General features: G+C 36.7%; 1 protein-coding gene across 1 annotated transcript in view; it reads left to right on the top strand.

Annotated features, from left to right (window-relative positions):
- Positions 1 to 25,302, top strand: part of CNTNAP4 (contactin associated protein family member 4) — a 267,774-nt gene that overhangs the window by 166,345 nt on the left and 76,127 nt on the right. Inside the window, exons 4-9 of the mRNA XM_063295227.1 lie at positions 8,665 to 8,812; positions 13,198 to 13,401; positions 13,536 to 13,720; positions 15,938 to 16,081; positions 19,938 to 20,199; positions 23,977 to 24,126. Of these exons, the coding sequence (XP_063151297.1) occupies positions 8,665 to 8,812; positions 13,198 to 13,401; positions 13,536 to 13,720; positions 15,938 to 16,081; positions 19,938 to 20,199; positions 23,977 to 24,126 (1,093 nt within the window). The remainder of the gene's footprint in view (positions 1 to 8,664; positions 8,813 to 13,197; positions 13,402 to 13,535; positions 13,721 to 15,937; positions 16,082 to 19,937; positions 20,200 to 23,976; positions 24,127 to 25,302) is intronic.

Here is a 25,302-nt window from a genome sequence, read left to right as displayed (position 1 = left end):
CTACAAAGAGATCATCATAGGAGACCTAAATGCTCATGTGGGTTCAAGGCAAGTGAACATCGACATATTTTCAGATGATGAGCAGAATGAAAATAGTGAGCAACTAGGAATCTTTGTCAAGTTTTTTTTTTAAAAGTATGTGATGAACACCTACTTCGAGGGAAGCTCTGCTGTTGGCACTCCCCTTACTGGAAAACCAAGACTGAGACCCATCACATATTGTGTAGTAAAGAGCAATTCATCACACATATTGAAGTACTGCACTGACTCAACATTAGCAGTGACCACAGGCTAATCATAACAAAACTTCTCATACACACCCATTGACAATTCATGAAAAATATGACAACAATGAATGCAGCTCTGGTTGAAAAACAAATCCTGAAATGAGGTTTGACTTGTAGCACAAAGACATATTCACTCAACAGTATGAACAGCTCATCAAGAAACTGAAACAATATGAGTCACAACTGCAACAGTTTGGAAATTAATTGTCACATTAGCAAATATAACTACAGATTTCTTAGTGAAGGAGGTCAAAGGAAAAAAATACATTCAACAGGATTGCTCTGTGAGCTGATAAGGTGGTGGCAAAAAGATGGCAGCTAGTCCTCAACTTACAACCACAATCAGGACCTGAATTTCCATTACTAAATAATGTGGTCATTAAGCATGATGTCATGTGACTGCATCGCTTAGCAACAGCAATCCCAGCACTCTCCATTGCCAGTGTTAAGCGACTTCCACCAGTTGTTGGCTGAGGACTCACTCCAATCCAAGCCATTATGGGTTTGGTGCCTCCCAGCCCGGAGCCTCAGTAAGGTAACGGACTGCCTCCAAATTCACCCACCCACCTATCTCTTCCCCTTTTTGCCACCCTGCACTGCATGACTCTGGGGCTGCTTGCCATGCTGCAGTTCAGGGTTTTTTTTGGCACACTGCAGTTCTGGGGCTGCAAGAAGCTCCTGAGCTGCAGCATAGCATGAAGATGCCCCTGGAAGCCCCAGCCACCCCAGCTGCAGTCACCCTCACCACCCTGAGCTCCAAGTCCCCTGCTACCCTGTGCTCCACTGCCCTAGCTGACCTTCGCTGTCTTCTTGGCCCTGCTGCTGATGAGGCATGCCCAGCCTGGCCCTTCATGCCACGCTGCTGGTCTGGTCTGGGGCTGGGGCTGGGCTTCACACTGCACCGTGGCTCTCGGGCTTTGCAGGAAGAAGGAGAAAGCCTCATGAATGCCAGCAGCTTCCAACGTGAGCTGCAGAGCACGCACCAGAAGGACCCTGGAGAGTCCATGGTGCTTCCAGCATGCACTCTGCAGCTCACATTGGAAGCTGCTGGCCATTCGTGAGGCTTTCTCCTACTTCCTGCAAAGCCCCAGAACCATAGCATAGCACAAAGCCCAGCCTCATCAGCAGAGAAAGCAAGAAGATGGCAAAGGTCAGCTGGGGCAGTGGAGTGCAGAGTGGCAGTGGTCTTGGAGTGCAGGGTGGTGAGGGTGATTATGGCTGGGACTGGGCTGGTGCAACTGAGGCTTCCAGGGGTGATTTCACACTGAGCTGCAGCTTAGAGGCTTCTTGCAGTCCCAGAGCCATGGTATTCCAATAAGCCCCTGAGCTGCAGCATGGAAAGCAGCCCCACAAGGCAGGGTGCAGGGCAGTCAAAAGGGCAGAAATGTTGGGAACATGGGTGGGTGGGGGGAGTTGAAGCACCCCTGCAATCATAAGTGGGCTGCCAAGCACCCAAATTTTGATCATGTGGCCATGGGGTTGCTGCAATGGCCATAACTTTGGGGACCGGTCATAAGTCCATTTTTTCAGCATCATTGTAACTTTGAATGGTCACTAAACAAATGGTTGTAACTTGAGGAATACCTGTATAAACTTACTGAACACAACTCATGAAAATAACAGAGGTGAAAAACAGCATTATAACATGCTAGAAGGAAATGCAACAGAAAACAATGCTTTTGAAGACCTTCAAGAAGAATGACAATACCACTACATCTGACTGATGAGAAATTGAAAAAATAATGCCAGTGTTTCATACTGATCTCTTTGCCTCAAAATAACCACCCCAAAACTTCATTATTCTGATGAAAATTCAGTGATAACAAAATTGAACCAGATGATATTCTCCATGCAATTCAACAGCCAAAATCAAGAAAAGCCCTAGGGCCTGATGGTATCACTTTAGAAATCTATAAAGCTGGCAGAGATCTCCTAGTGAAACCTCTTTAAGTTTTGCCTAGATGCAGGTTTTCCTAAAACCTGAAAAGCAGTTCTAATATTCAAAACAGACAAACTAGAAAAGCTTGTAAAGTACTACCCAATCTACCTTTTTTCTTCAACCTACAAGGTCTTCACTTGAGTTTTCTTGAACAGAATAGAGAAAATTTTTGAGGAACACCAACCACAAGATTAGGTGGCTTTGGCAAAGGATACTCAACCATTGACCACTCCATACAATCAACCAGCTGGTGGAACAAGCAGAAGTCCACATGACTCTATGCCTTGAGTTTGTCAACAATGAAAAAGCATTTGACAACACAGAAATGAGCTCAGTGGTTAATATCTTAAGAAATCAAGGCATTGATAAGAAGTAAATGTGATTGATTAATTTAATAATTGAAGGCTGCTCAACTGACAACACTCTCTTTTACTGCCCAATCAATATCCCAGTATGTCGCAATGTCCAGCAATGTGACACAATCTCTCCAAAGCTCTTTATAGTGTCTTTAAAGAAGTTTTCAGAGGTTCAGCTGAGAGATACTACTACAATACACTCAACTCAAGCTGGATTTATTCAGTGTCATCAAACATCTGTCAATATCAGATTATTAACTGCTATTCTTGCTTTAACTCTGAAGAGATAAGAAGTTGTGGTTATAATATCTTGGATACTTATATGGTCTTCTGGTTCTTTTTGAGGTGGATCTTGAGTTAAATGGAATTTCTTGTGTTACTAAGCTATTTTCCTGTGTTGTTGGATTTCCTTAGTAAAATCAGGGATATGTACTTCTTATTTGCCATTCAATCACACGAAGAGAACATTCCATATATAAAATTTCAGTCCTTACAACACATCTGATAATAAATGACCAGAGCTTATCAAACATATGAAAAAGAGAAGTTGAAACATTTATAGTCTTCTGGCAGAGTTAATACTTCCCAAATCAAAATGTTAATAAACTTGATGTTCTTCCTCAGCTTCGTCTGGAATTCCAATACACATAGATTAGTTGGATGAGAATGAGATTCCAGAAACACTATTTTAACCTTAGCCATTTTTAGTTAATCAGTTATAGAAGTATCCAGTAACTTCCCATAATGTTCTAGTTGAGATATCCTGTCCTCAGCCACAACTATTCTGGAGCTACTAAAAGTGCCTCTAATAGTTTTTACATATTCTCTAATCTTGACTATAATAGACATCACATTTTTCTCAGCAGCTGGCAATACTCCAGGTTTGATGGGGAAAGGATGTGGTAGAATTATCTTGAGCATCATCTAGGTAGACAATGAACAAGCACAATAATTTATTTATTTTATTTTTATCCCAACTTTATTATTTTAATCATCATCATCATCATCATCATCATCATCATCTACTATAGCATCTGTTGTTGATTCCAAAGACAGCTGTTTATATAAAACAAATGATGATCAGGATTTACCTTGTACTGGGAACACCAGAGATTGCTAATACTCATGTAACTAGAGTTCCACCTAGATAGAATCCAAAGAATTTGAGACTCACATAACTTAAGGGTGAATAGTTAAAAATAAAGAAATGGATAGGAACAAAATGTATTGAGAATTTCTTTTGATGATGTTTGTATATATAGAGTAGCCACCGTGTTTCTTCTTTCTTTATGTTCACTAACTTTCCAGACTATCAAGATTTTGCCCCTCCTTCAGGTTTAAGGCAGTCTTTAGCTAACAAAAGATTGTCCAGATTTGTCTTAAGTCATCTAAGCTTTTTTAAAATATTGATGTCATGATTCTAATAATAAATCACACATATTGTCTTCTTTAGCCAAAGTAATATATTTAGCTTTTAATGGTCCTGCAATAAATCTATACATAAGATATTTCTAAATGGAAATGTTGGATAGATTGTTGCCTTTACAAGTTAATAGCATTAGGGATATGTCTTTAAAATAGAACAAATTATTTCTAAATTAGTTAGCAGAGAATATGCATTATGATTTCACACTTAACGTTTTAATTTTAACTACATGCATATATAATCTAAATGACTGCAAGAAAAGAAAAAAGAATCAAAACATGAAAGGAACATTTCAACTCATCCACCATTACACCTGAATAGCTGATATCTGTTTTCTGATTTGGTTGACAAATTAATTGATGATATATGGTAAGTAACAGATATGTATAGGCTACAAAAAAACTAGAAGTATTGTGACAGTTCTCTTGGGTTTGTTTTGGTCTTCAGCTAAAGCAATAATATGATAAAGCTTGGCATTTATCATGGTATCTTAGCTTTGAAAATCTAGAATTGTTAGACCTAGGAGCTTTATTGTTTTGACTGACTCCTTAGATGGCTTGTAAGTTGATTGGAGGTTTCTAATACATTGAAAGAAGAGTGGATTGTGTGAGATCCTATCAGGCTCTTACAGCATCTCCTATATAGGTGCTTAGATGTTTGTGTTAGCATAATGCAATTCAGCTCACTAATAAAGCTGCAATGAGGAAAAGATGCAAGCATTGTGGTCATTAGCTAAATATGTCTTTGCTTCCCCACCCCCCATACATCAAACCCATTGTCTGCTGTGTACTTGACCTTGATTTTCTTATAAAGCAATGTACTCTATACTGTCTTTCAATCATGTTTTTCAATTTATATCAGAAAAAGATGCATTCCAAATATATAAAGCAAGTGAAGCTGGGATATCATGTCAGAATACTCAACTGTTCATTGCTATGATGAACTTGTTGGATAGATGGTAGAATTGGTATTGTATCTTGTTCATGCTATTATAGAAAGTTTATTAATGTCAGAAAGATACAATTATTTTTTTTAATACTGAAAAGGAACACATTGAAAAACCAGTCATTGTTTGTGTGGGAAAGATGGGCGATACATTGGAACTAGAGTTCCCCAGGACAAGAAAGCCAGTTAGGTCAACAGCCAACTGCCTCCAAGCACAAAGCCTGAGAAACACAAAGTAAGGGGAGAAGAAAGGAAAGGTGCCACATCTAAATTGCAGTGTGTATAAGAAGGAATGATGCCCTCATATTGAAAGGGAACAATCAACTGCTTTAAGTGGTTTCATTCCAGTATGTGGTATTGCTTCTTATCTGGCCATGTGTAGCAAGGGTCAGGTCAGTTGGTGCTGAATTCAGGGTAGGGTGCCTGACAGTGGGGATAGGATGGAATAACAATGCAGCAAACCTGAGGTCACGGTCCTTTCCATAGTGGCACCACAATTATGAAACGGCTTTCCAAAGAATTGAATTTAGCACCAACTTCTGTGACATTTCAGGTGCCAGATGAAGAACCCGCTGTTCTATCAAGGCTTTTAAATAGCCCACAGGGTCTGAGTTGTAAAACACGGTTTTAAAAACTGTGCTTGAAATTATGAGATTGCTGAGAGATCATTGGACTTTTGAATATATGTATATTCTGCAGAAGTTATTTTTTAAAATTATTTCTCACTGTAATTTGTTATTTTATTTTACTGTTTTTGAATTTACCATAAGAAGGGAATGTAAGCCACTTGGAATCCTGAAGAACTGGAATGACATGTAAGTCACAGTGAATAATAAAAAAGAAACACTAAATTTGCCACAGATCTGGACTATGATATACACACTATTTCAGTACACATGGATGTTTTCCCTTTTATTTCATATGTATTCCTATGAGATCCCCAAATAACATATCCCATTGAGGTGCCTGTGCATTCCAAAGCTCCCACACTAGGTAGGATTCCACAGATCTTCAGAAGATTGCTTCACTTCAATTATATGTTGAATGAGCACTGTCCTGAAGCTGCTTTGCAAAGCAACATGCTCCATCCAATTTCTGCCAACAAAGCAGTCATGTTGCTTGCTTTGATGCCAATGTGTGCCCTTTCAATCAGCTACTGGAAGTAGCAGAAGAGGCTTTTGCCTATGTGCAACACATGCTCAGAAATAGAACTGCTGGATGAATCATTTTAATTGTTTGATTTGCAATGGTTTTATTTCCGGAATTCACAGAAAGTTATTTTTAACATTACTATGATTTACAATGTGGCCACAGTTAACAACATCTTCAACATCATGTAATGGACTGTGGGAATGACCTTGGGAGACAGGAGGGAGAGCTGCAGCCTGGACAACTTGCATGTAAAAGGAGTCTCAGCCAACAGAAGGTGGGGGATGGGAAACATTTCAAAATGGACCCTCCCTAGTTTTCCAGAGAGTAAAAGGAAAGGAGGGGAGAAATACTTCCAGTCTTGCAACATGCTGTTAATGTACCCTTACAAAAAAGATAGAGCTAGTCCTCCTGGTTGTGCTTCTTGTCTCACAGGGCTAGCACCACTGATGTTATTAAATCATTCTCTTCCTCCTCCTCCTCATTGTAATTATGTGTACACATCAAATTCCATCTGCAGAGAAGTTGGTTTGCCTTAAATGCCTTAAATGCCTTTCTCTATGCATCTATCGCTCAGTCGATTTCTCCGTGCCTAGCTGCTCCTTTCTTCTCTTATCCTCTGTGGACAATTAGCTATAAAGGAGAGGTAGGCACAGAGAGAAAAATGGATAGAGAAGCACGCACAGAGGTCTCAGTATTTGATTTTAATCACATTTTTTTTTTCATTTTCTAAGGGAGTTTTAGTATTAACAGCATTCCAAGCCTGGCTGACATGGCTTATTTGACATGATGCATATAACACGACACTTGGCTAGAATCTGAAAATATATTTTAGTGTATTATTTTAACCTCTGAGGTTCAGACCGCATATATGGGTACATGTTATCTGTAAATATAACTGCTACTTTACAGTGAACATGTAATAACACATGTATTGCTATTATTTAAGGTCCTAATATTATGGCCACCTATTGGAAACTGGCAAAAGTAACAATATATACAGAACAGAAGTTTAACCATATTTAAGCAAGAATGGTTCCCATATATGCAATATATCACACATCATGGCAAGGATAATCACAGTATGGCTTCTAAGGGGGCTTAAATATGTTCAGTATTGTAAATTAGCAGATGTACAAAAAGGGGGAAGTTAGAAACCCAATAGTCCTTTTTCTTTTTCTTTTTCTTTTTGTATTTTAATTCTTGTTAAACTGGTTTGGATTATCTTACATATTTTTCCTTTTATTAACAGTGTGTGTCTGTGTGTGTGTGTGTGTGTAACACAATGGAGACTTCAATATTAAGTAACTAGATCAAGATTGAAACCTTTATTGTACAACAAATACTTTGATATAATCTGCAGCAGTTTCTTTTTTTCTACTGTTACACTCAATTTCATATGAAAAAGTCAAATAAACTGCTTTGTAATGTCAATATCCTAAACTGGAATTAATACTGATGGAGAGCCAGTTTGGTGTAGCAGTTCAGGCACCAGGCTAGAAACGGGGAGACTGTGAGTTCTAGTCCCACCTTAGGCACAAAACCAGCTGGGTGACCTTGGGCCAGTCACTTTCCCTCAGCCCTAGGAAGCAGGTAATGGCAAATGACTTCTGAAAAACCTTGCTAAGAAAACTGCAGGGACACATCCAGGCAGTTGCCAGGAGTCAACACGGAGGAACATAATGATAATGATAATGGTAATAATACTGATAGAATATTTCTCTTTTCTTTATTTCTAATAATCTGTTATCTAAACCATAAAAATTAATAATGTTAATTAATACTGTACAAATATTGTATAAAAACAATATAATGTATTAAGATTTACAACAACATAATAAAAAGTGAAGTAAAGTAAATAAATAAATTTGCTATGATATCCCATTCATATATTTTGGCATTGCAGCCTCATGGTAAACTCATCTTCAGAAATGCTCATGACTGATAAAGGGAAATAAGTAACATATTAAGAAATAGAAATATAATAATTTGATATACATTAAGATTAATGTAGATTTTTTTTAAGAAATGCAATGAGCATAGTCAGAATAAAATCATGTCAAAATCTGTTTCAATTATGTAAGCTAAGGTGTGGCTCCCAGGTTTACATACACTTTATTTCATTCATAGGCTTCCACATTCACATGAAGAACAAATTACAATTATGGCTACATCTAAAAAAGAAACAGTGGTTTGCCTTAATCAGTTTAATCCAGAAGCAAATTCTGCTCTCTGATTCCAGTTTGTTGAATAAGGGATAAGTCCACAGTTCCCTAAGTTGAGATGGCACGTGGAACAAAGCATTGAAATCTTTAATTCTCATCAATACACATGAGAAGGATATGAAATTGCTGAAGTCTGAGGTTGACCCAGATTCATTTCTAATTGCATACTAACTGCATATGATTGCATGGTCATGCTTGTTAGGAATTACAGGAGCTGAACTCCAACACTGATTTGTATGTTCATGCCGATCAGGTTTACGTCAAAAACTATATGCGCTCTGTGGAATATTTTACAAGAGTGCAGAGCAGAAACTCATTTTCACGTTGTTATTCATAGGCTTTTTCAGGAAACACCAATGCTGACAGTGTGGTATATTATAAGCTTGAACATTCCATCAAAGCAAGATTTCTACGATTTGTCCCTTTGGATTGGAACCACAATGGCAGGATTGGGATGCGAATTGAAGTCTATGGATGTGCTTATAGTAAGTGATGTATTTTCCTTTCATGAGCAATGCATTTTGAAACTGAAAATGAATGCAGCTTGTAATAATAATTGGCCTTTGTTTATTGCAGTCATAGAGAAGGTTTTTTGGGGGGAAGGAATATCAATTGTGCATTTTCACATCATATTCTCTTTTATTATCTTGATTTTTTACGTATTGAGATCAGTATCATGTAACACATGATATATGTATACCTACATAATTCTGAATTCCATCTGTATAAGAGATTTTATTTTTCTTAATGGGGATTGCTTTCAATGAAACTTCTTTCTCTAGAAAATCACTAGAGAAAATCACCTGGGTACATATGCGTTTGTGTGTTTGTGCGTGTGTGCACGTGTATGCCCCATTTTTAAACCTGCACCATTGTGATGATAAAAAGCTTTTGTTTTATTTTTAGGTATGAATCGTAACACTTTTCTAAACTATTTTCAAAGACGGGATGTTGTTTTGTGTTACAAATTTTGGGGAAACCAGAGACACTTGTGTTATCACCTTTGATCATCTCACCTGTGAACCTCACCTCTGTACTTTCCATGTCCTGAAACCCTGTTCTCTCCTCTACCACCTGAACAATCAGGTCTCCTTCCTTCTTCCTTGATAAGCAAATTCAAAGCATTTTTTTCTTTACAGTTTCATTTACATTTTGTAATTTACGAGATAGTGAGACCAGGCTATTAAAAAGAAAACGCACATGAATGGAGGCTGCAGCATACTGCCATATGTATATCCCTCCAATGCTGCTGAGACAATCATGCAGCCATGGTATTTTGAGGCCATGATGGTGATGAGCAATCGCAGTGTATAATGGACCAGTGACCCTTTAAAAGTGACGAGAGGAAAAAAGCAATGAAGCTGATGGCAGTGAGCTTTTCCTCACTGCAGATTCTACCTCCTTGCCTCCAGTGAATGTGCTGGTTGGCAATTAAACCAGTTTAATTAACCTTTTTCTAGCTTGCCACCCATCCATGCCAGGTAAGCAATCACCAATTGCTTTCCATCCTATGGGCCTGGTGCACTATTCTGAGGACTGGTGAAACAAAGATCAGTTTGCCATTCTTCCTATCACTTGGGCTAAAAAGAGAAATTTGGCAGAACTTTGTCAATTTCACCTATTTGTGTAAGATGGAATGAAGCACAGCAGGCACACTAGACTGCCCTGCTTGCACCAGCAGAACAAAAAAGCCTGGGTGGAGGATATTTCTGAGCAGGCTGAGTGCAGTCTGAGGATGAGATAACCCATTTCTGCCATCCTGAAGTGCTAGGTGGTCTGTCCTCAGGTTGAGGACCAAGCAGGAAATGCAAATCAGCCATCAGATGTGTTAGACAGCACTATGTGGATACTACACTTGGTCTTAGTCAAAAAGCTGAGATTTTATTTGGTTACCAGCTTAATGTTCTAGTTTCTAAGTAGCTATATATTTTAGCAGCAGTTTTTTACTAATTTTAGAATTTTAGTTCTTAAATTTTACTTTGCTTTTTTAAGTCATGTATTGATTGTACATATGGTCTTTTTTAATTCGCTATATTTATATTTCAGTGTACTTATTTGCCAATTTCTTTTTCTATCTTACTATTCATAGCTTCTGAAATGAAGTTGTACAAAATACTAATCAATAACTGTAATAAGGTTTTTGAACTTTGAACACCATGCTTGATTTTGACCCTGGCACTGTTTATGTTTGCTGTCATCTCTAAAGAGCTACCATTCTTTGCTAGTTTTATTGGGATTTTTTGCCCTAAAACTTATCACAAAACACACTACTGGCAGAAAAGAAGTATCTGAAATTGTGGGCAGCAGCTGGAGTTAATATCTTTAATGGCCCAGTCTGGAATATCAGGCATTGAATCTTGGATACTTTGTATGCAAAACAAAGATTTTTCCATTGAACTTCATCTTTTCTGTGAATAAGTAAAAGTGTGTATTGAGATATAAAAAATCATTAACTTCGAAACAAACCAAATTGCAACCGTGTCCTATTCAGAATGATAGTGAGAAGAATCATGAGTATTTGACAGCAAATAGTAATTATAATTTATAAAATAGCCATGATTAAAAGACCAGGTTCATTCTTTTGGCTTCTGTAATGATCATCTTGTAAGGCATGTGGTGGCACTGCGGGTTAAACCACTGAGCTGCTGAGCTTGCCGATCGGAAGGTCGGCGGTTCAAATCCGCATGAGGGGTGAGCTCCCGTTGCTAGTCCCAGCTCCTGCCAACCTAGCAGTTCGAAAACATGCAAATGTGAGTAGATTAATAGGTTCAGCTTCGGCGGGCAGGTAACAGCATCCCGTTTAGTCATGCTGGCCACATGACCATGGAAGTGTCTACGGACAATTGCCGGCTCTTCGGCTTTGAAACGGAGATGAGCGCTACCCCCTAGAGTCGGACACGACTGGACTTAATGTCAAGGGAAACCTTTACCTTTAATGATCATCTTAAATATGAATTCCTGGAAAGTCAGGTGAAGCCCAATTGACATGATTATACACTATGTGTAGTAATACTGAGGACTTTGCAAATGGTGTCATTTCAAAAGTCAGCACTTCCCCCGTTGAATGTTCTTTGCTATGCTCTGCTTATATGACTATAAATATCAATAATTTCATTGCAGAAATTATTAATAACTTTGAAAGTTAAGTTTGATCAATTATTTATAAAAAAACTGACTGGTCTTCTTACTATCTACAGTCCACTTCTCAAGCACCATCACTGCTCTTTACTACTAGCAGAATTTGTATGCACACAGTGCAGCACTGTTTTCTCTGTTTTGCAAGACCTTCTCCTCTGCTGAGTCTTTCACAGAGATTGAAGCAAACTAGGGTGGCCTGGTGGGCTTGAGGTGAAATGGCATTCTTTTTAATGTTAAAAAAGACTGGCAGACTCTCAGGAATAAGAAATATTATGTTGTCCATGAGTCATAGGGCATATGAGTGTGTGTGTGTGTGTGTGTGTGTGTGTGTTTCAATTTATTTATCTATCCGTGCATTTGAAGGTTGGAAAAGAAAAAAAGATCAATAAACCCAATGTTTAGAAATCTATGTGCACCACTTAAAGTGCATAATTAAGGTTTAATGTCAGAGGATAGTAAAAAACAGAAATAGCACAGGGATTATGCGTTAACTATTACATCTGATGGATTTGTTAACTGATATGTCTATGATAGATTACAACATATTTAAAATAGACTGAACATGTAGCATGTTATTCACTTGGCGCCTGGTTTTAATGGATTTATCTTTCCCAGTGGAAAGGAAGTGGTTAAAAAAAAAAAGGAAAATGGACTCAGTTTCTGTATGTTTCAGTGAGGTTTGTTTACAGATAGGTCCACTACAGAATTGCATGCAGCTTTATTAATTTTATGGGACAGGACAGAGAACAGAACAAAACAATTGGTAGGACTCAAAAAGAAGGCAAAGATTATAACAGGTTCCTTTAAAATACTGCAGATACCACTTTAGCAGAGATCATGGATTCTTTAATGAGGCTCACAGAGATGAATTTTGCTTATACCCAAAATAAAGCATAACTATATTTTGTCAAATGAAATAATATTAAATAGGAGTTTTCCATTGATTTGGAAGAAGTCAATTAATTGAAAAATGACTTACTGGAAGCTAATATATCTTCATTTACTTCACAAATATAACTTTCAGGAACTGTTGCCTCTTTTGTCTTCTTTACTTATGCTATGTGAATGTGTTCGTGACTTATTAAGACATCCTTACATACAGATTATGATAAATACTATGTGATGTTAGTGTCTAATATCCTAGTGAATGTGCACATCCTTGAAAATGGCAAACCTATATGCACGGACATCGGCAGAAGGTGGCAAAGGGAGGAAATTACAAACCATGCTTTGTGATGTCACAATACAAGCTTTTCCCTTTACATATCATGACATTAGCAAGATTAAAAAGGGGCAGAGCTTGCACTGTGATGTCGCAACACAGGTTTCATTTCTTTTGGCATCACCACAGCTAGCTGCAGATGCCTCTGCTTTTATGTGACACAAAAGCATACTATTAATGGGGAAATGTGTATAACTGTGGGGCAATAATGCATAACATATATATAAAATGTGCCTGTTTCCCCACATACAGAAAATGGACACTTGTTTTCTTTCTCCATTACATTTCAGAATTATATCAAATGCTCTTGTAATATTGTATATTTTGTAACATAAAACAAGACGAATCCTCCTTTTATAACCTCTGAAATCTCCCTTGCTTCCCCACATTATTCAATATACACGACAAGAAAAAATTTCACATTCTTCTCTTACTATGTGAGCAACATATTGTCATGCATTTTTATCCTGGGCCATATTATAAGAAAACTCTTGTTTGTGTTACTTCTAGGATCTGATGTAGCAGATTTTGATGGAAGGAGTTTCCTGCTCTACAGATTTAAACCCAAATCCACAACAGCTCTAAAAGATGTAATTTCTCTGAAGTTTAAAACCAGCCGAAGAGACGGGATTCTGCTACACAGAGAAGGACAGAATGGAGATCACATCACATTGGTTTTAGCTAACGGGAAGCTTTCCTTACTCATCAATATAGGTACCAAGTACCCAGTCATATTGTCCCTCTGCTTAATAGTATCCCCTTAAAAAAAGAAATCTGCTCTCTCATATCTTCACCATCTACACTGTTTATTGTAACAGACCTAACAATTTGTTTTTCTCCTCTTGAAGGTGATGCTAAAATGTATTCTGCTGATGCCCAGATTAATATCACTCTGGGTAGCCTTTTGGATGATCACCACTGGCATTCAGTCCTCATTGAACATTTCAATAATCAAGTGAACTTTACAGTTGATAAACACACTCACCATTTTCATGCAAAGGGAGAATTCAATTATTTGGACCTTGATTATGAGGTGTGAAAATTATCTTTCATTTATTAGAGTTATTATCTTTGTAATATATATGCGATTATGCAACTGAAGGAGACTGTGAGACACTTAGGTGAGACTAGCTTCTCTGCTTTCTGATGAATTAACTAAATATGATTTTGTTATGAAACATTGATAAGAAATTATTGCTATGCAGAATTCAGATCATGGACAATGAGCAAGTACAACAATAGCAGGAAATCCAGTGCTGATGTTCAGGTGGGGATGCTAATTTGTGCTCTGCAGAGTAAGATTGAAAGTTTACTTTCCTTTATGGAATTGGTGGCAACACAACTTCGTTAGCCAGTTCTCATATCCCTTCACTATTTGCTAGTAAATGTGCAGTGTTGATCGTTAAAGCAGGCATGGGAAAGGTGAGACAAGCTAGGGAAGGAACAAACAAGAAACATTTTGCTATCTATTAAAAAAAATCAAGTTATTTCAAAATGTAGTGAAGTTACAGTGACCAGGGGAAGTAAACTTTGAGTCTAAGCTTCCAAGTTATCCTTGGGGTAATTTATTGTAGTCCTCATCCTGATTTCAAAACTCTTATTGCAAGAAATCAGTTCAAACTTCTAGTAAGAAGAATATTGGCTGTTTCCTGCAGCTGTAGCCTAAAAGAGAGGAAAAAAGATATCAGAAAGATAAAAAGAAAGTACCAATCACTATTTGCTTCAACCCAGCCCAACTATGTAGCCACAAACATATTACCCTGGAGGAAAATTCTGCCTTCTACCGAAAAAGTCACCCAACCCTTCTCTAGACCAAGATGAAGTTATGCCCTAGTGGAAGAAGAGAATTGATCACTTCATTGCTGCACTAAGACATTTATCCTTTCTCTTATCATCTTTCATCTCTGTGCAATGGCTTATAGAATCATATGGGAAATAGAACAAATGTACATGTGAGCATGAGGTCATGATGAACAAGTAGAGTTCATTCACCTGTGAATTATTCAAAAGGCTGAGCAGCTTTCTTTGTAGAATAAAACTACTGAATGCACAGGGACTTTCATGACTATAACATCTGTGTGCACAGTATAGTGCAGGAGCGAGAAACCTGTGAAATTTCAAATATTGCTGAAATATAGCTCCCAACAGCCATATCTATCATGGCCAGTGTGAAAAGTGCTGTGCGCAACATTTGGCAACATCTGGATGACTACAGGTTCTTCATCAATGGTTCAGTGCATGTAATGTCACATGAAGAATGGGATGGCATGCCTATCTTTAGTAAAAATAACAAATAACAATAACTATATTTGTGAAACACATACAGTATATAGCCAGTTTCATTGGACTGAAAATTATAGTACAATTCCAGGTAAGCAGTTGTAATAGTCACATGAAAATAGGGTCTTAGCATAATACCAAAAAAAAAAAAAAAAGAGAGAGAGAGAGAGAGAGAAAATTAGGTTATCAGTATATACATGTGTATGTATATTCACATGTATGCTGCCTGTGTGTATCTATGTCTCTGTGTGTCTGTGTGTGTGTGTCTGTATATACATATATATAGTGTATAGAGTACAGTGTATAGTGTATAGTATATATATATACTGTATGTGTGTGTGTGTCTGTATACACACACACACACACATATACATACACACAGTATATATATAGTATACTATATATATATAGCATATAGCATATATGGGTGACCAGACATTCTCTCTCAGCCTAACTCACCTCACAGGGTTGTTATTGTGGGGAGGAAGGAGTATTAGGTATGTTTGCCACCTTGAGTTATTTATAAAAATAATAAAAGCAGGATAGAAAATAAATAAATAAATAAAATATACATATCTAAATATACACCCAATTTCTAATGAATGTAATTCCGAATATATATTCACAGAATGGCACCGTTCAGTTAGAAATGACAAACACATTTTATTCTCTTGAAATAACTACTAAATAAATCTTCCACTATTCAGGAATGAGAACATGTTTGTTTAGAGTATTTTTCTTTTTCTTACCACCTACGGAACCATTCTGAAGCTCTGTGTTTTAACCTACAATTTGTTAATGTATTTGCCAATTGAAAAGAGATTTTTTTTAAAAAATGAATTGATTCTAAATTGGCCAAAATGGGAACTGCTGTTGTTATTCTATTGTTAGCATTTTTTGTCATCATAGTTGCAAGCAGATTTTCAGAAAATTATTTAATACTGTTATTGATTTTTATTCTCTTTCTAAGCTCAGCTTTGGAGGGATTCCAATGCCTGGAAAATCAGGGATATTACTATGGAAAAACTTTCATGGATGTTTTGAAAATATTTATTACAATGGGGTGAACATTATTGATTTGGCCAAGAGATATAAACCTCAGATCAACATAATGGTAAGAAATATTTATATGTGTGCTATGTAGGGTATGTGTGTGTGTGTCTTTGTGTGTGTGTATATGTGTGTGTACACACACATGTTCTTTCCCTTATAGCCTCATTTCATAGTAATGTTCAAATTACAATCTAAGGTTACTATGTATTGATTCTATGAATATCAATTCTAAAAAGTTAATTTAAGCTTTCCTCTCCTCTCCTGTCCTCTCTATGTAACTGTGTCCATGAAAAGTCTTTCTGGTTGAAATGATATAAGAGAGTAAAGGTGACTGTGGGGGAATGAGAGGGCATGCATCTTCTGTTTTGTGAGTTTAATTAACACTCTATGGTCCAAGCCTAATGCTTCCTGCTACCAGCATCCTCCATTCATCTCATATTGTTCAGAAGGCCCCTTGATCCTCTTAAACTCTTTTTCTGAGGTTATAGAAACTTGCATGGGAAACAAAACCATACATTTTCCAACCACCAGCTTTTTAAAGTGAAGTTGCCTTAGTATTTATACCTTAACATTTTGGTTTTACTAACTTCAATGCATTATAACTGGCTTAAATTAACAAAGTCAGTTTAAATATTTGTAAAAGCTGCAGTACCTATTGTTAATTGTGTGAACACAGGACCAGATTAAGGCCAATGGCCTAAGCACATCTGCAAAATGGTGCTCAATGGAATATATGACACCTTCAAACCAAAACTTTTAAACTTTAGTCTGCATGCTATGCCAAATAAAACTTTTTTTTTAACAATGCAGATTAAAACTGGGCATGATAAAGACAATTACAAAAAAATAACTGAAATTGAACGTAGCAGTAAAAGAGCTAAAGGCATCATAGCTAGGGGAAAAAATCTGTGGTGCCCCTCTTCCATTGGTGCCCTAAGAACATGCTTAGTGTGCTTAATGGTTAATCCAGGGCTGTGTGAACAGTATTTCATCTAGCTGGGCACTAGCTTGATCCATAGCATGTAGGTTTTATGTGCAATTTATGATGGCAATACATTCGCATCATGCACTTTTCCCTCGCAATGCATAGAACTTTCAATATGAAGAAACAGCTTCTTGTAAATATCTACATACAACAGCAATGGGCAATTCATAGCCAAATTACAGCCAGCCAGCTTCACTTATGATCACCAAGCCCCAGACTTTGTAGAAAGCGTTACGCAGGAACCATTTTAAAATTGCATTTCAATTATTTGCTGCATTCCCCCCCGGAATGAGGGGGCAGAAAAAAAATAAATAAAAAGTTATGTATACACAATTCTTCTAGATAGGACATAGATAGATAGATAGATAGATAGATAGATAGATAGATAGATAGATAGATATCACTCAGTCTTCCTATTTTCACCCTACATGCACATTTCAGTAAAATCTTGTTATTTTTATGCCCACTGAAACCTTGAGACTCCCCAAAATGCACCCCCTGGAAGTTAAACATTTCTGTTGCACCCATTTGGTTGGGATTCACTCATGTATTATAGTAGGAAAAGCTGCTAAAAGTCTGCTTGACAAGGCTGAGGGATGCAAAAAAAGAGGAAAATTACAGATAAATTGATGTTTAGAATCAAAGAGCTCACTGGAAGAGCTCCAGATTATTACTGGAGACGTTTGGGAAACGTTGGCCTTATAATTACCAGAAGTCAGGCTTTACCACCTCCTATATTCCCCATAGCAATAACCCTGGGGGTGAGTTGAGCTAAGAGAATATGAAATCACCCAGCCAGCTTTCATGCCTAAAGGAGGCCTAAAACTACAGTGGCCATACATTCTTTATTATAAAGGACAGTCCTTTATTTCAGAAAGCTGTCCTTTAGATTTATTTATTTTAAAAAACTCACTTTTGTCTTTTATTCTTGTCATTTAACTTCTACAATACAAGTGGTACCACTTAATGCACAGTCCTTCACATTCATATGAAAAAAATATGGGAATTGAATTGCATTTTTAAAATAAATTTGCCTATTCTGTTTGATTTTAGATTTTTTTTTAATTAGAATATGTGTTTTTGTAAAGTTTTTCTTGGTTTGGCCCTTGAATTTTCCTTTGTAAAACGAAGTAATAAGTGTAAACATTTTTTATCCTTGTGAAAGTCTTTCAGATTTGCCCCTTTTTCAGGTTTGTCCTTTATTTTTTCCAAGAAACTATGGTCACCATATCTAAAACTCACTGTCTCTCAGTTTCTAGTCCAGCAACTTAACCACTAACCAAAGTGATCTACCATTACATCAAATGGCACCTAAAGATCATGTACTTGTTAAACTGGAGTATTAGCCTAGACCAGAAGTTTTCAAACTTTTTCAGAATGTAGAACCTGTTAGTTAAAAAAGAAAAAAAAAAAACCCAGCACACTCTTGATTCACAAAATGGCAAGCATTTTGCCATTTACAGTTTTATATTTTTCTTTTGTGGCATTTTTTCATGGGAGAATAAGTCTCTTCCTTTCCTCTGTGCATTAAAAAAAAATTGCTATGAATATCCTTGGCTGTATTCAAGTGAACTTTATACAAACACAGACACACAGACACACACAAACCCTTAGTCTGTCATAGAACCTCATCAGGTTCTTGTGTATTAGACTTCTGGTTACCTTTTTATCTTGGATCAATAAAGTTTACTCTTAATTAAGCTATTGCATCATTCATGAAATAAAATTTCCTAAAAATTTAGTATTTTCCTGGCCATTAAGTGTTGTATCTAATTGCTAAATAACACAATTCTAGGCCATAACTGAAAGTTCTATATTTCCATACAATACTGTTAGAAAAATCAGATAATATATAACACAATAACAGTAGCATTTGTGAAGTTGGTGCCTTTAAAACAAAAGTATTGCCACTATTATATTATACTGTTGCAACTGCTGTAATGTCACCTATACTGTATAAATGGAGGCTCACAAAATTACATACATTAAAAAAATCATGTTGAACAATACATGTTTACATGTTAGAAAGTTATATATTTTACATAATGTATGTAAAACTGCCTGTGTGTACATGTGTATAGTCAATAGAGTACTAAAAGAATAACAAATTACAGGAGGATAGGAAAGACAAGGGATGAAAGGAAACACCACATGAAAATCTAGTTACACATATTTAAAGTTTGGAATGGAAAACAAAGAATCATTTGAAACTTTTCGGAATATCCAGGAATGGGAGATAAACAGAATATATTCAGTTCTCATTTTAACATGACTTTATGCAATTAAACTTTCCTGAACCTTTCTGCAAACTAGAACAGTTATATGCCAAAATCAGTGTTTTTCCTGATACTGTGATGCAATTTGCAGCTTTTGTATATACAGTATACAAAAATGTACATATTAGATTAAAGTGAGTACAAATATTCATATATAGTTGGAAAGAGTGATAAAATTGCTTGGGGAAAAGTATGCATAATGTGAAAAGGACGAACTTAGAAGTGTATATTGGGAACACTAACAAAAAATGATATCTAAATCTCTGTATCTATACAGTGCAAAAGTTCAGTTCTCAGTTTTTATAAAGAGTAGGCTACCAACCTTGTGTTCTTCACATACTTAATATACTTACATGGGGTCTCCAAATTGTTTAAACCAATCATATATTGACTGGCAGCTATGGCTGCTGGCAACTATGCCTAGAAGCTTCTAGTTCTGTACTTCTATCAGTACAGACTGACAGTTCTCATAATGGATTACATTATCTTGTTAAAATGCTATTTTTCATCACTATTTTTTCTTGAAGCAACTGAACAATAGACAACTGCTACCATAATTTCTGACCTAAACTGGCATGTCTATGGACAAACTAATCTGGCTAATCCTATCTATTTATGCATTGGCCTAATGTTTTTCCTGTTTCATTTATTTCCAGGGCAATATATCTTTCTCCTGTGCAGAGTCTCCAGTTATTCCTGTTACCTTTCTGAACCCCAACAGCTATTTAGCATTGCCTGGAAAAGCTGGACTAGATGAGATTTCAGTCAGTTTTCATTTCCGCACCTGGAATAATGAGGGGCTTTTGCTATCAAATAAACTATATCAGACTTCAAGTGGCCTCCTTATGTATCTAAGTGATGGGAAAGTTAAGCTGAGCTTCTACAAACCTGGAAAGGCACAGAGTGACATCACTACAGGTGAAGCAAAAAGCAGAAGAAAACCATTTGTAAAATAAATGCTTGGGCTAGCATCAGAATTCTGATGACAAGATTTTGTTTGTTTATCTTTTAAGTGAGAAAGACGTTCTTTATTTATACCAGCTTTCCCCAGTGTAGATGCCTTCTAGAAGTGTGGGCTTCAAATGCCAACATTGGCATGGCAGTAGTTGAGAATCCTGGGACTTCAACCATAAACACCTGGAGCTGGGAAGTCTGAAGAACACCAAAATTGGTGGGAAATGGGAAATGTTTGTTACAGAGCCTCCTACAGAGCTCAGCTTCATATGTAGTTCAGCTGAAATAATTTGAATGAAGGAATATGTGGTATACTACTGTAAGTACATGAAGAGTTTACTGTCCAATGCAGAATATTCATTATAAACTTCCCATCTGGTTCTCTAGAAGATAGAATTCTGGACCAGATAAGAGCCTGTATAAAGACATTATAGATGCCACTTCCCTTCCTTTACCATAAATCCAGTTGATTAAACCTCTATATCTAAATACATGGAGTGTGGAATTTATATGATAATAGAGACTGATTGCAGGAAGCCAAAATGTTGAGTCCAATAATTTGGCCATAACCGTAAGTAATTTTTAGGCTGACCTTAAGAATACATTTGGGGTGGAGTAATGCTGTGCTTTCTAGATAAAATGATACAGGTTGCTTAAATCATTTCAACCTGTCCCTCCCGGTCATGCAGGGAGGGCATGCTACAGACCTGGTCTGTAAGAGAATTCCATCTGGCCAGGTCCAGGAGGTGGGCAACAGCCCCTGCCCTTTGGAATATCCTTCCCCCGGAAGTGAGATTGGCTCCCTCCATCCTGGACTTTAGGAAACAACTAAAGGCCTGGTTTTGTTATCATGCCTGGGGCAGGAGAGAGTAGTCATTCCTGGAGATGGTTAGTTTCTTAGAAGGACGCTGCTCTGCTTGCAAATCAAAGAGAACTTCCACCCATTGGGGTTTTTATTATATTTATTTCATTATGTATTATAGTATTTTACAGTTTTATATTTTTATATTTTATTTTTTTATATTACAGTTTTATATTTTTCTTTATGTTTTATTGTAAACCACCCAGAGTCCCTTTTGGGAGATGGGCGGTGAAAAATTTGATAGATAGATAGATAGATAGATAGATAGATAGATAGATAGATAGATAGATAGATAGATAGATGTTACCTTCCATGGCCATTGAAGGCAATTCCAATCCAAAAGGTCAGATTTTCCTACCCCTGATACTGTAGTGAAGTATTCCTTGAACTTGTTTAATGAATATCCACAGAACACTTGTGAGGTTATAAGACTGTAATACAGGAACAGCCAAGCTTGACTAGATGAGACTAAAAGCTCATCTAGTCAGTCCAGCATTCTGCTTCTACAATGACCAGTTATTTATGGGAAACTTACAAGTAGGACTTAAGTGCAATCTGTTCTTTCACTGCCTTTGTTAATTGAGGTAACATTGGAATCTAACATTTTGTTCCCAATAGTGGAGAACCAGAAGAGCTAGGAAAGATAAAAATGCATTATGTCTTACATAAAAGCCCAGTCTTATGTTAATTCCATGGCAAGTGTGTCATTGATGTGCAGTTTACTGTATGAAATGTCAGCAAGCTAATGACCCAAGAGTTACCATATCTGGCCTTTAAAAATGTGGATGACCAATAGATTGCAACAGATACGTTTAAAAAAAAAACTCTCAAACTGTTCTAGTAGTTTATGCAGGTCATTTTTGGTAGGTCTGTTATTCACAAACCATATCTTTAAAGCAAATGTCCCTAAGCTTTATTCTAATATCTGTTTTAAATTGAATGTTATGTTCATTACCACATATCTGCAGTACAGAAGCATTGATAAAACACCACTTTAATAGGTTTCCACCTTGCAGCATTTACTTGCAACTTTCCCTTTGAGTGGTAAGGTAACTGAAATATAACAGCTGAGATAACTGAATGATTGCCAGCAGCAATTCAGTATCATGGTGGTGATTTATGCAAAGCATCCATCCTGGAAATGAAGCTCTGACATTGGTTTTAGCAGCCTCACAACCAACTGCAATGTATGCTAACGCTTGCCAGCTCAGATAAATAATGCAGAAAGTGTATCAATTTATGGCTTTCCTGGGCTCACCATCAGAAAAAGTTAATACCATGGCAAGGGTGTCACTGATGTGCAGTTTACTGTGATATATCTGACTTCCTCCAGAGCAGTTTAAATCACAGCCCAATTACATGCATGTTAATGACACAATTGTAGAGTAGTTCACTGCCTGTTTTAAGTGGTTTAGGCAATGTAATGTCTGTAATGTCTAACTGACTTCCTGACATGCTTTTCTGACAGACTACTAAATGGCAGGCACAAATCAAACTCTGTAAAATATTTGTCTACAACCTGACACTTTTCACAAGGAAAAGTAAAAAACTGTGTTAACAACAGAATTTATCTCACTGTACAATGCGACTAAGACAAAATTCCTGAGTAGTTATAAATGAAAGTTTTCATTTGCTTATGCAGCGGTAAAATATCATGTTTTTTAAAATAAGGTTCTTGCTTCCTCAGCAGAAAGTTATCTAACAACAGCACACTGTGAACTTTTTTTTTTCTTGCTGGTAAGTTTGAAGTGTTTATTGTAGCCACTGGAGCAAATCAAGTCTGCAACTAGAGATTGAGTAATTAAATTATGAATGGTTGGACAGGTTTCTTCCCCTACAGGCAGACTTATGACCTGGCTTTCACACATACAATATGTGATAATTAAATTGGAGCATATTACTTTGAGCACAGCTCTGAGCCTTCATTACCAGAGATATATAAAGATTTTTGTGTCCACATAAAAAAGAGAACAATGGCATATATTAATTTATGAATGATTAACTGACAATAAACCAAGACTTCCTATTGCAGAAGGCTCTTTATATATTGTTCCCAATGCAACTTCTTTTGCCAGTTGTTCATCAATTGTTTAGAAAGATGGAAGTTTTGAAATAAGACATTAGGATACAAAAAGGTTATAATTAAAGTTGGTATTATCCAGATAGTAGCATCACTTTGTGGGCCTGTTTTGAGCAGTGATTCAATTGAGTTACTATCAAATCCTCCCATCAAAGCTTTGCGCAACTCTAATTTTAACACACACACACACACAAACTTGAATAAGCCTTTCACTGGAGCTCATGATGAAAGACATTACAAATTATACCAAACTATTAGAAATATCTGCTCATGATAACTGGGAATCTTGCATTTATATACTATTTCCCATTCCTTGATATTACAAGGGAGGGAAGGCAATAAAGAGGGAAAAAAAGCAAATACATGGCAATTCACAAAATCTGGAATTAAAGTATCATTCTCATTTTCTCAGTAGTGCTAAAAGAGAGCCAGTTTGGTCTAGTGGTTAAGGTGCTGGGCTAGAAACCAGGAGTCTGTGAGTTCTAGTCCTGCCTTAGGCATGCAAGCCAGCTGGGTGACCTTGGGCCAGTCACTTTCTCTCAGCCCAACTTGGTGCAACGTGAACTAGCCTCCTCGTGGTGCACCCTGGGCAACGTGACTTGTCATGGCTAAATAGTCTACACATCTGGCTGCTGGACCTCACAAGGATTTCCCAGAAAGAAAAAGCAGATGAACACTGAACTGCTATGCCATACAATTTTTAAAAAAGTAGCACTAAAGATTATGAAGTACTTATCAGGCATTATATTAATTCATGTTCTTTATTTCATTATTTCTTGACATTTTTTTCCCCTTATAGGTGCTGGATTACATAATGGGCAGTGGCATTCTGTATCTTTGTCAACTAAAAAGAATCGTGTAACTTTAATGGTAGATAATGAAGCAATGTCTACATCTCATATGTTAGTACCTATACATATATTTTCAGGAGACACCTATTACTTTGGAGGTGAGATATGTTTTGTTTTCTAGTCAAAACATGGGGATCTGAGTTTTGAAAAACCCTGAGTGAAATTTGGTTTCATATGTGAGCATTATTAGTGACATGTATTGTAGATTTCAGTTGAACTTCATCTCTCCTATGTCATTAACATCTTCTGGGCTTAGCAAGGACCAATGAAATCATTCTATTTTATAGCTGATTTTGGTGGGAGATATTGATTCTTCAGGTTTCTCAAAGAAGATTCCTCTGACTTTAACATTATAGAAATTAACCAATTTCTTACGTAGAGCTGCAATAACTAATATTAAAACTTGCTCACTGTCTTTTCTTGAATATCATCCTGGCTAAAGTATTATTGTAAAATTATCTAAGCCATCAGGCTGAGTGAACATAAATGGTTGTACTACTCCCTTTGCCCCTGAAAATTACAATATTGGCAAAACTGTACAACACACATATGTATGCATGTACAATAATGGGAATTTCAGTGAAAACTCTAAGAGGAGTTTCAACATGCTAAAACAGAATGGAAAAGTGCAGAAGAGTTGAATAAGGAAGTTTTCTCTGCTTACTCCACAACTTTTTGAGGATATCTCAGACTAAGCCCCCACATCTTCTTTGATAAAAGATGCATATTCTCTCTCATGCCTTGTCACACATACTCTTGCCCTGAAGAGGGATGAGTACATTCAGCTCAGAAATGTAAACAAAGCACATTTTACTCTGTGTGTGTGTCTGTGTGTGCATGTTAAAATGTGCTCTCAAGGTTAGTTTGTTTTCAGTATTACATTACATGCTGTGAATTCTCCATGATATTTTCAGCAGAAAAATATTTATTGAGAATATGTAACTTCTCTTGCCACTGATGCATTATTTTATTTTATTTGTTTTTCATTTCATTTCATTTCATTATTTATTTTTCTCTGTTTCTCCCTTTGGATATTTTCTGGGGGAAAGAAAAGAGATAGTTCAGGGTAGAACTTATGCTTGCTGCATAGCTCTGCATGTGGTCTTTCTCCGTACTTGACACAGTCCTCAGACTAATTTGAACATAAATTCTGTTAAACATTTAATTTGTTGATAATTTCTACAGCATAGCTGAAACCTAAATTTGCTCACTATTTTTGGAACATCTGGTGAGAGTAAATGTATATATTGCAGCACGGAGCTGTAGTGCTGTGT

The sequence above is a fragment of the Candoia aspera genome, chromosome 2 (genome assembly GCF_035149785.1).
Source record: "Candoia aspera isolate rCanAsp1 chromosome 2, rCanAsp1.hap2, whole genome shotgun sequence".
NCBI lineage: Eukaryota > Metazoa > Chordata > Lepidosauria > Squamata > Boidae > Candoia > Candoia aspera.
Note: the sequence above shows the minus strand (reverse complement) of the source record. Positions and strands in the feature narration are given on the sequence as shown.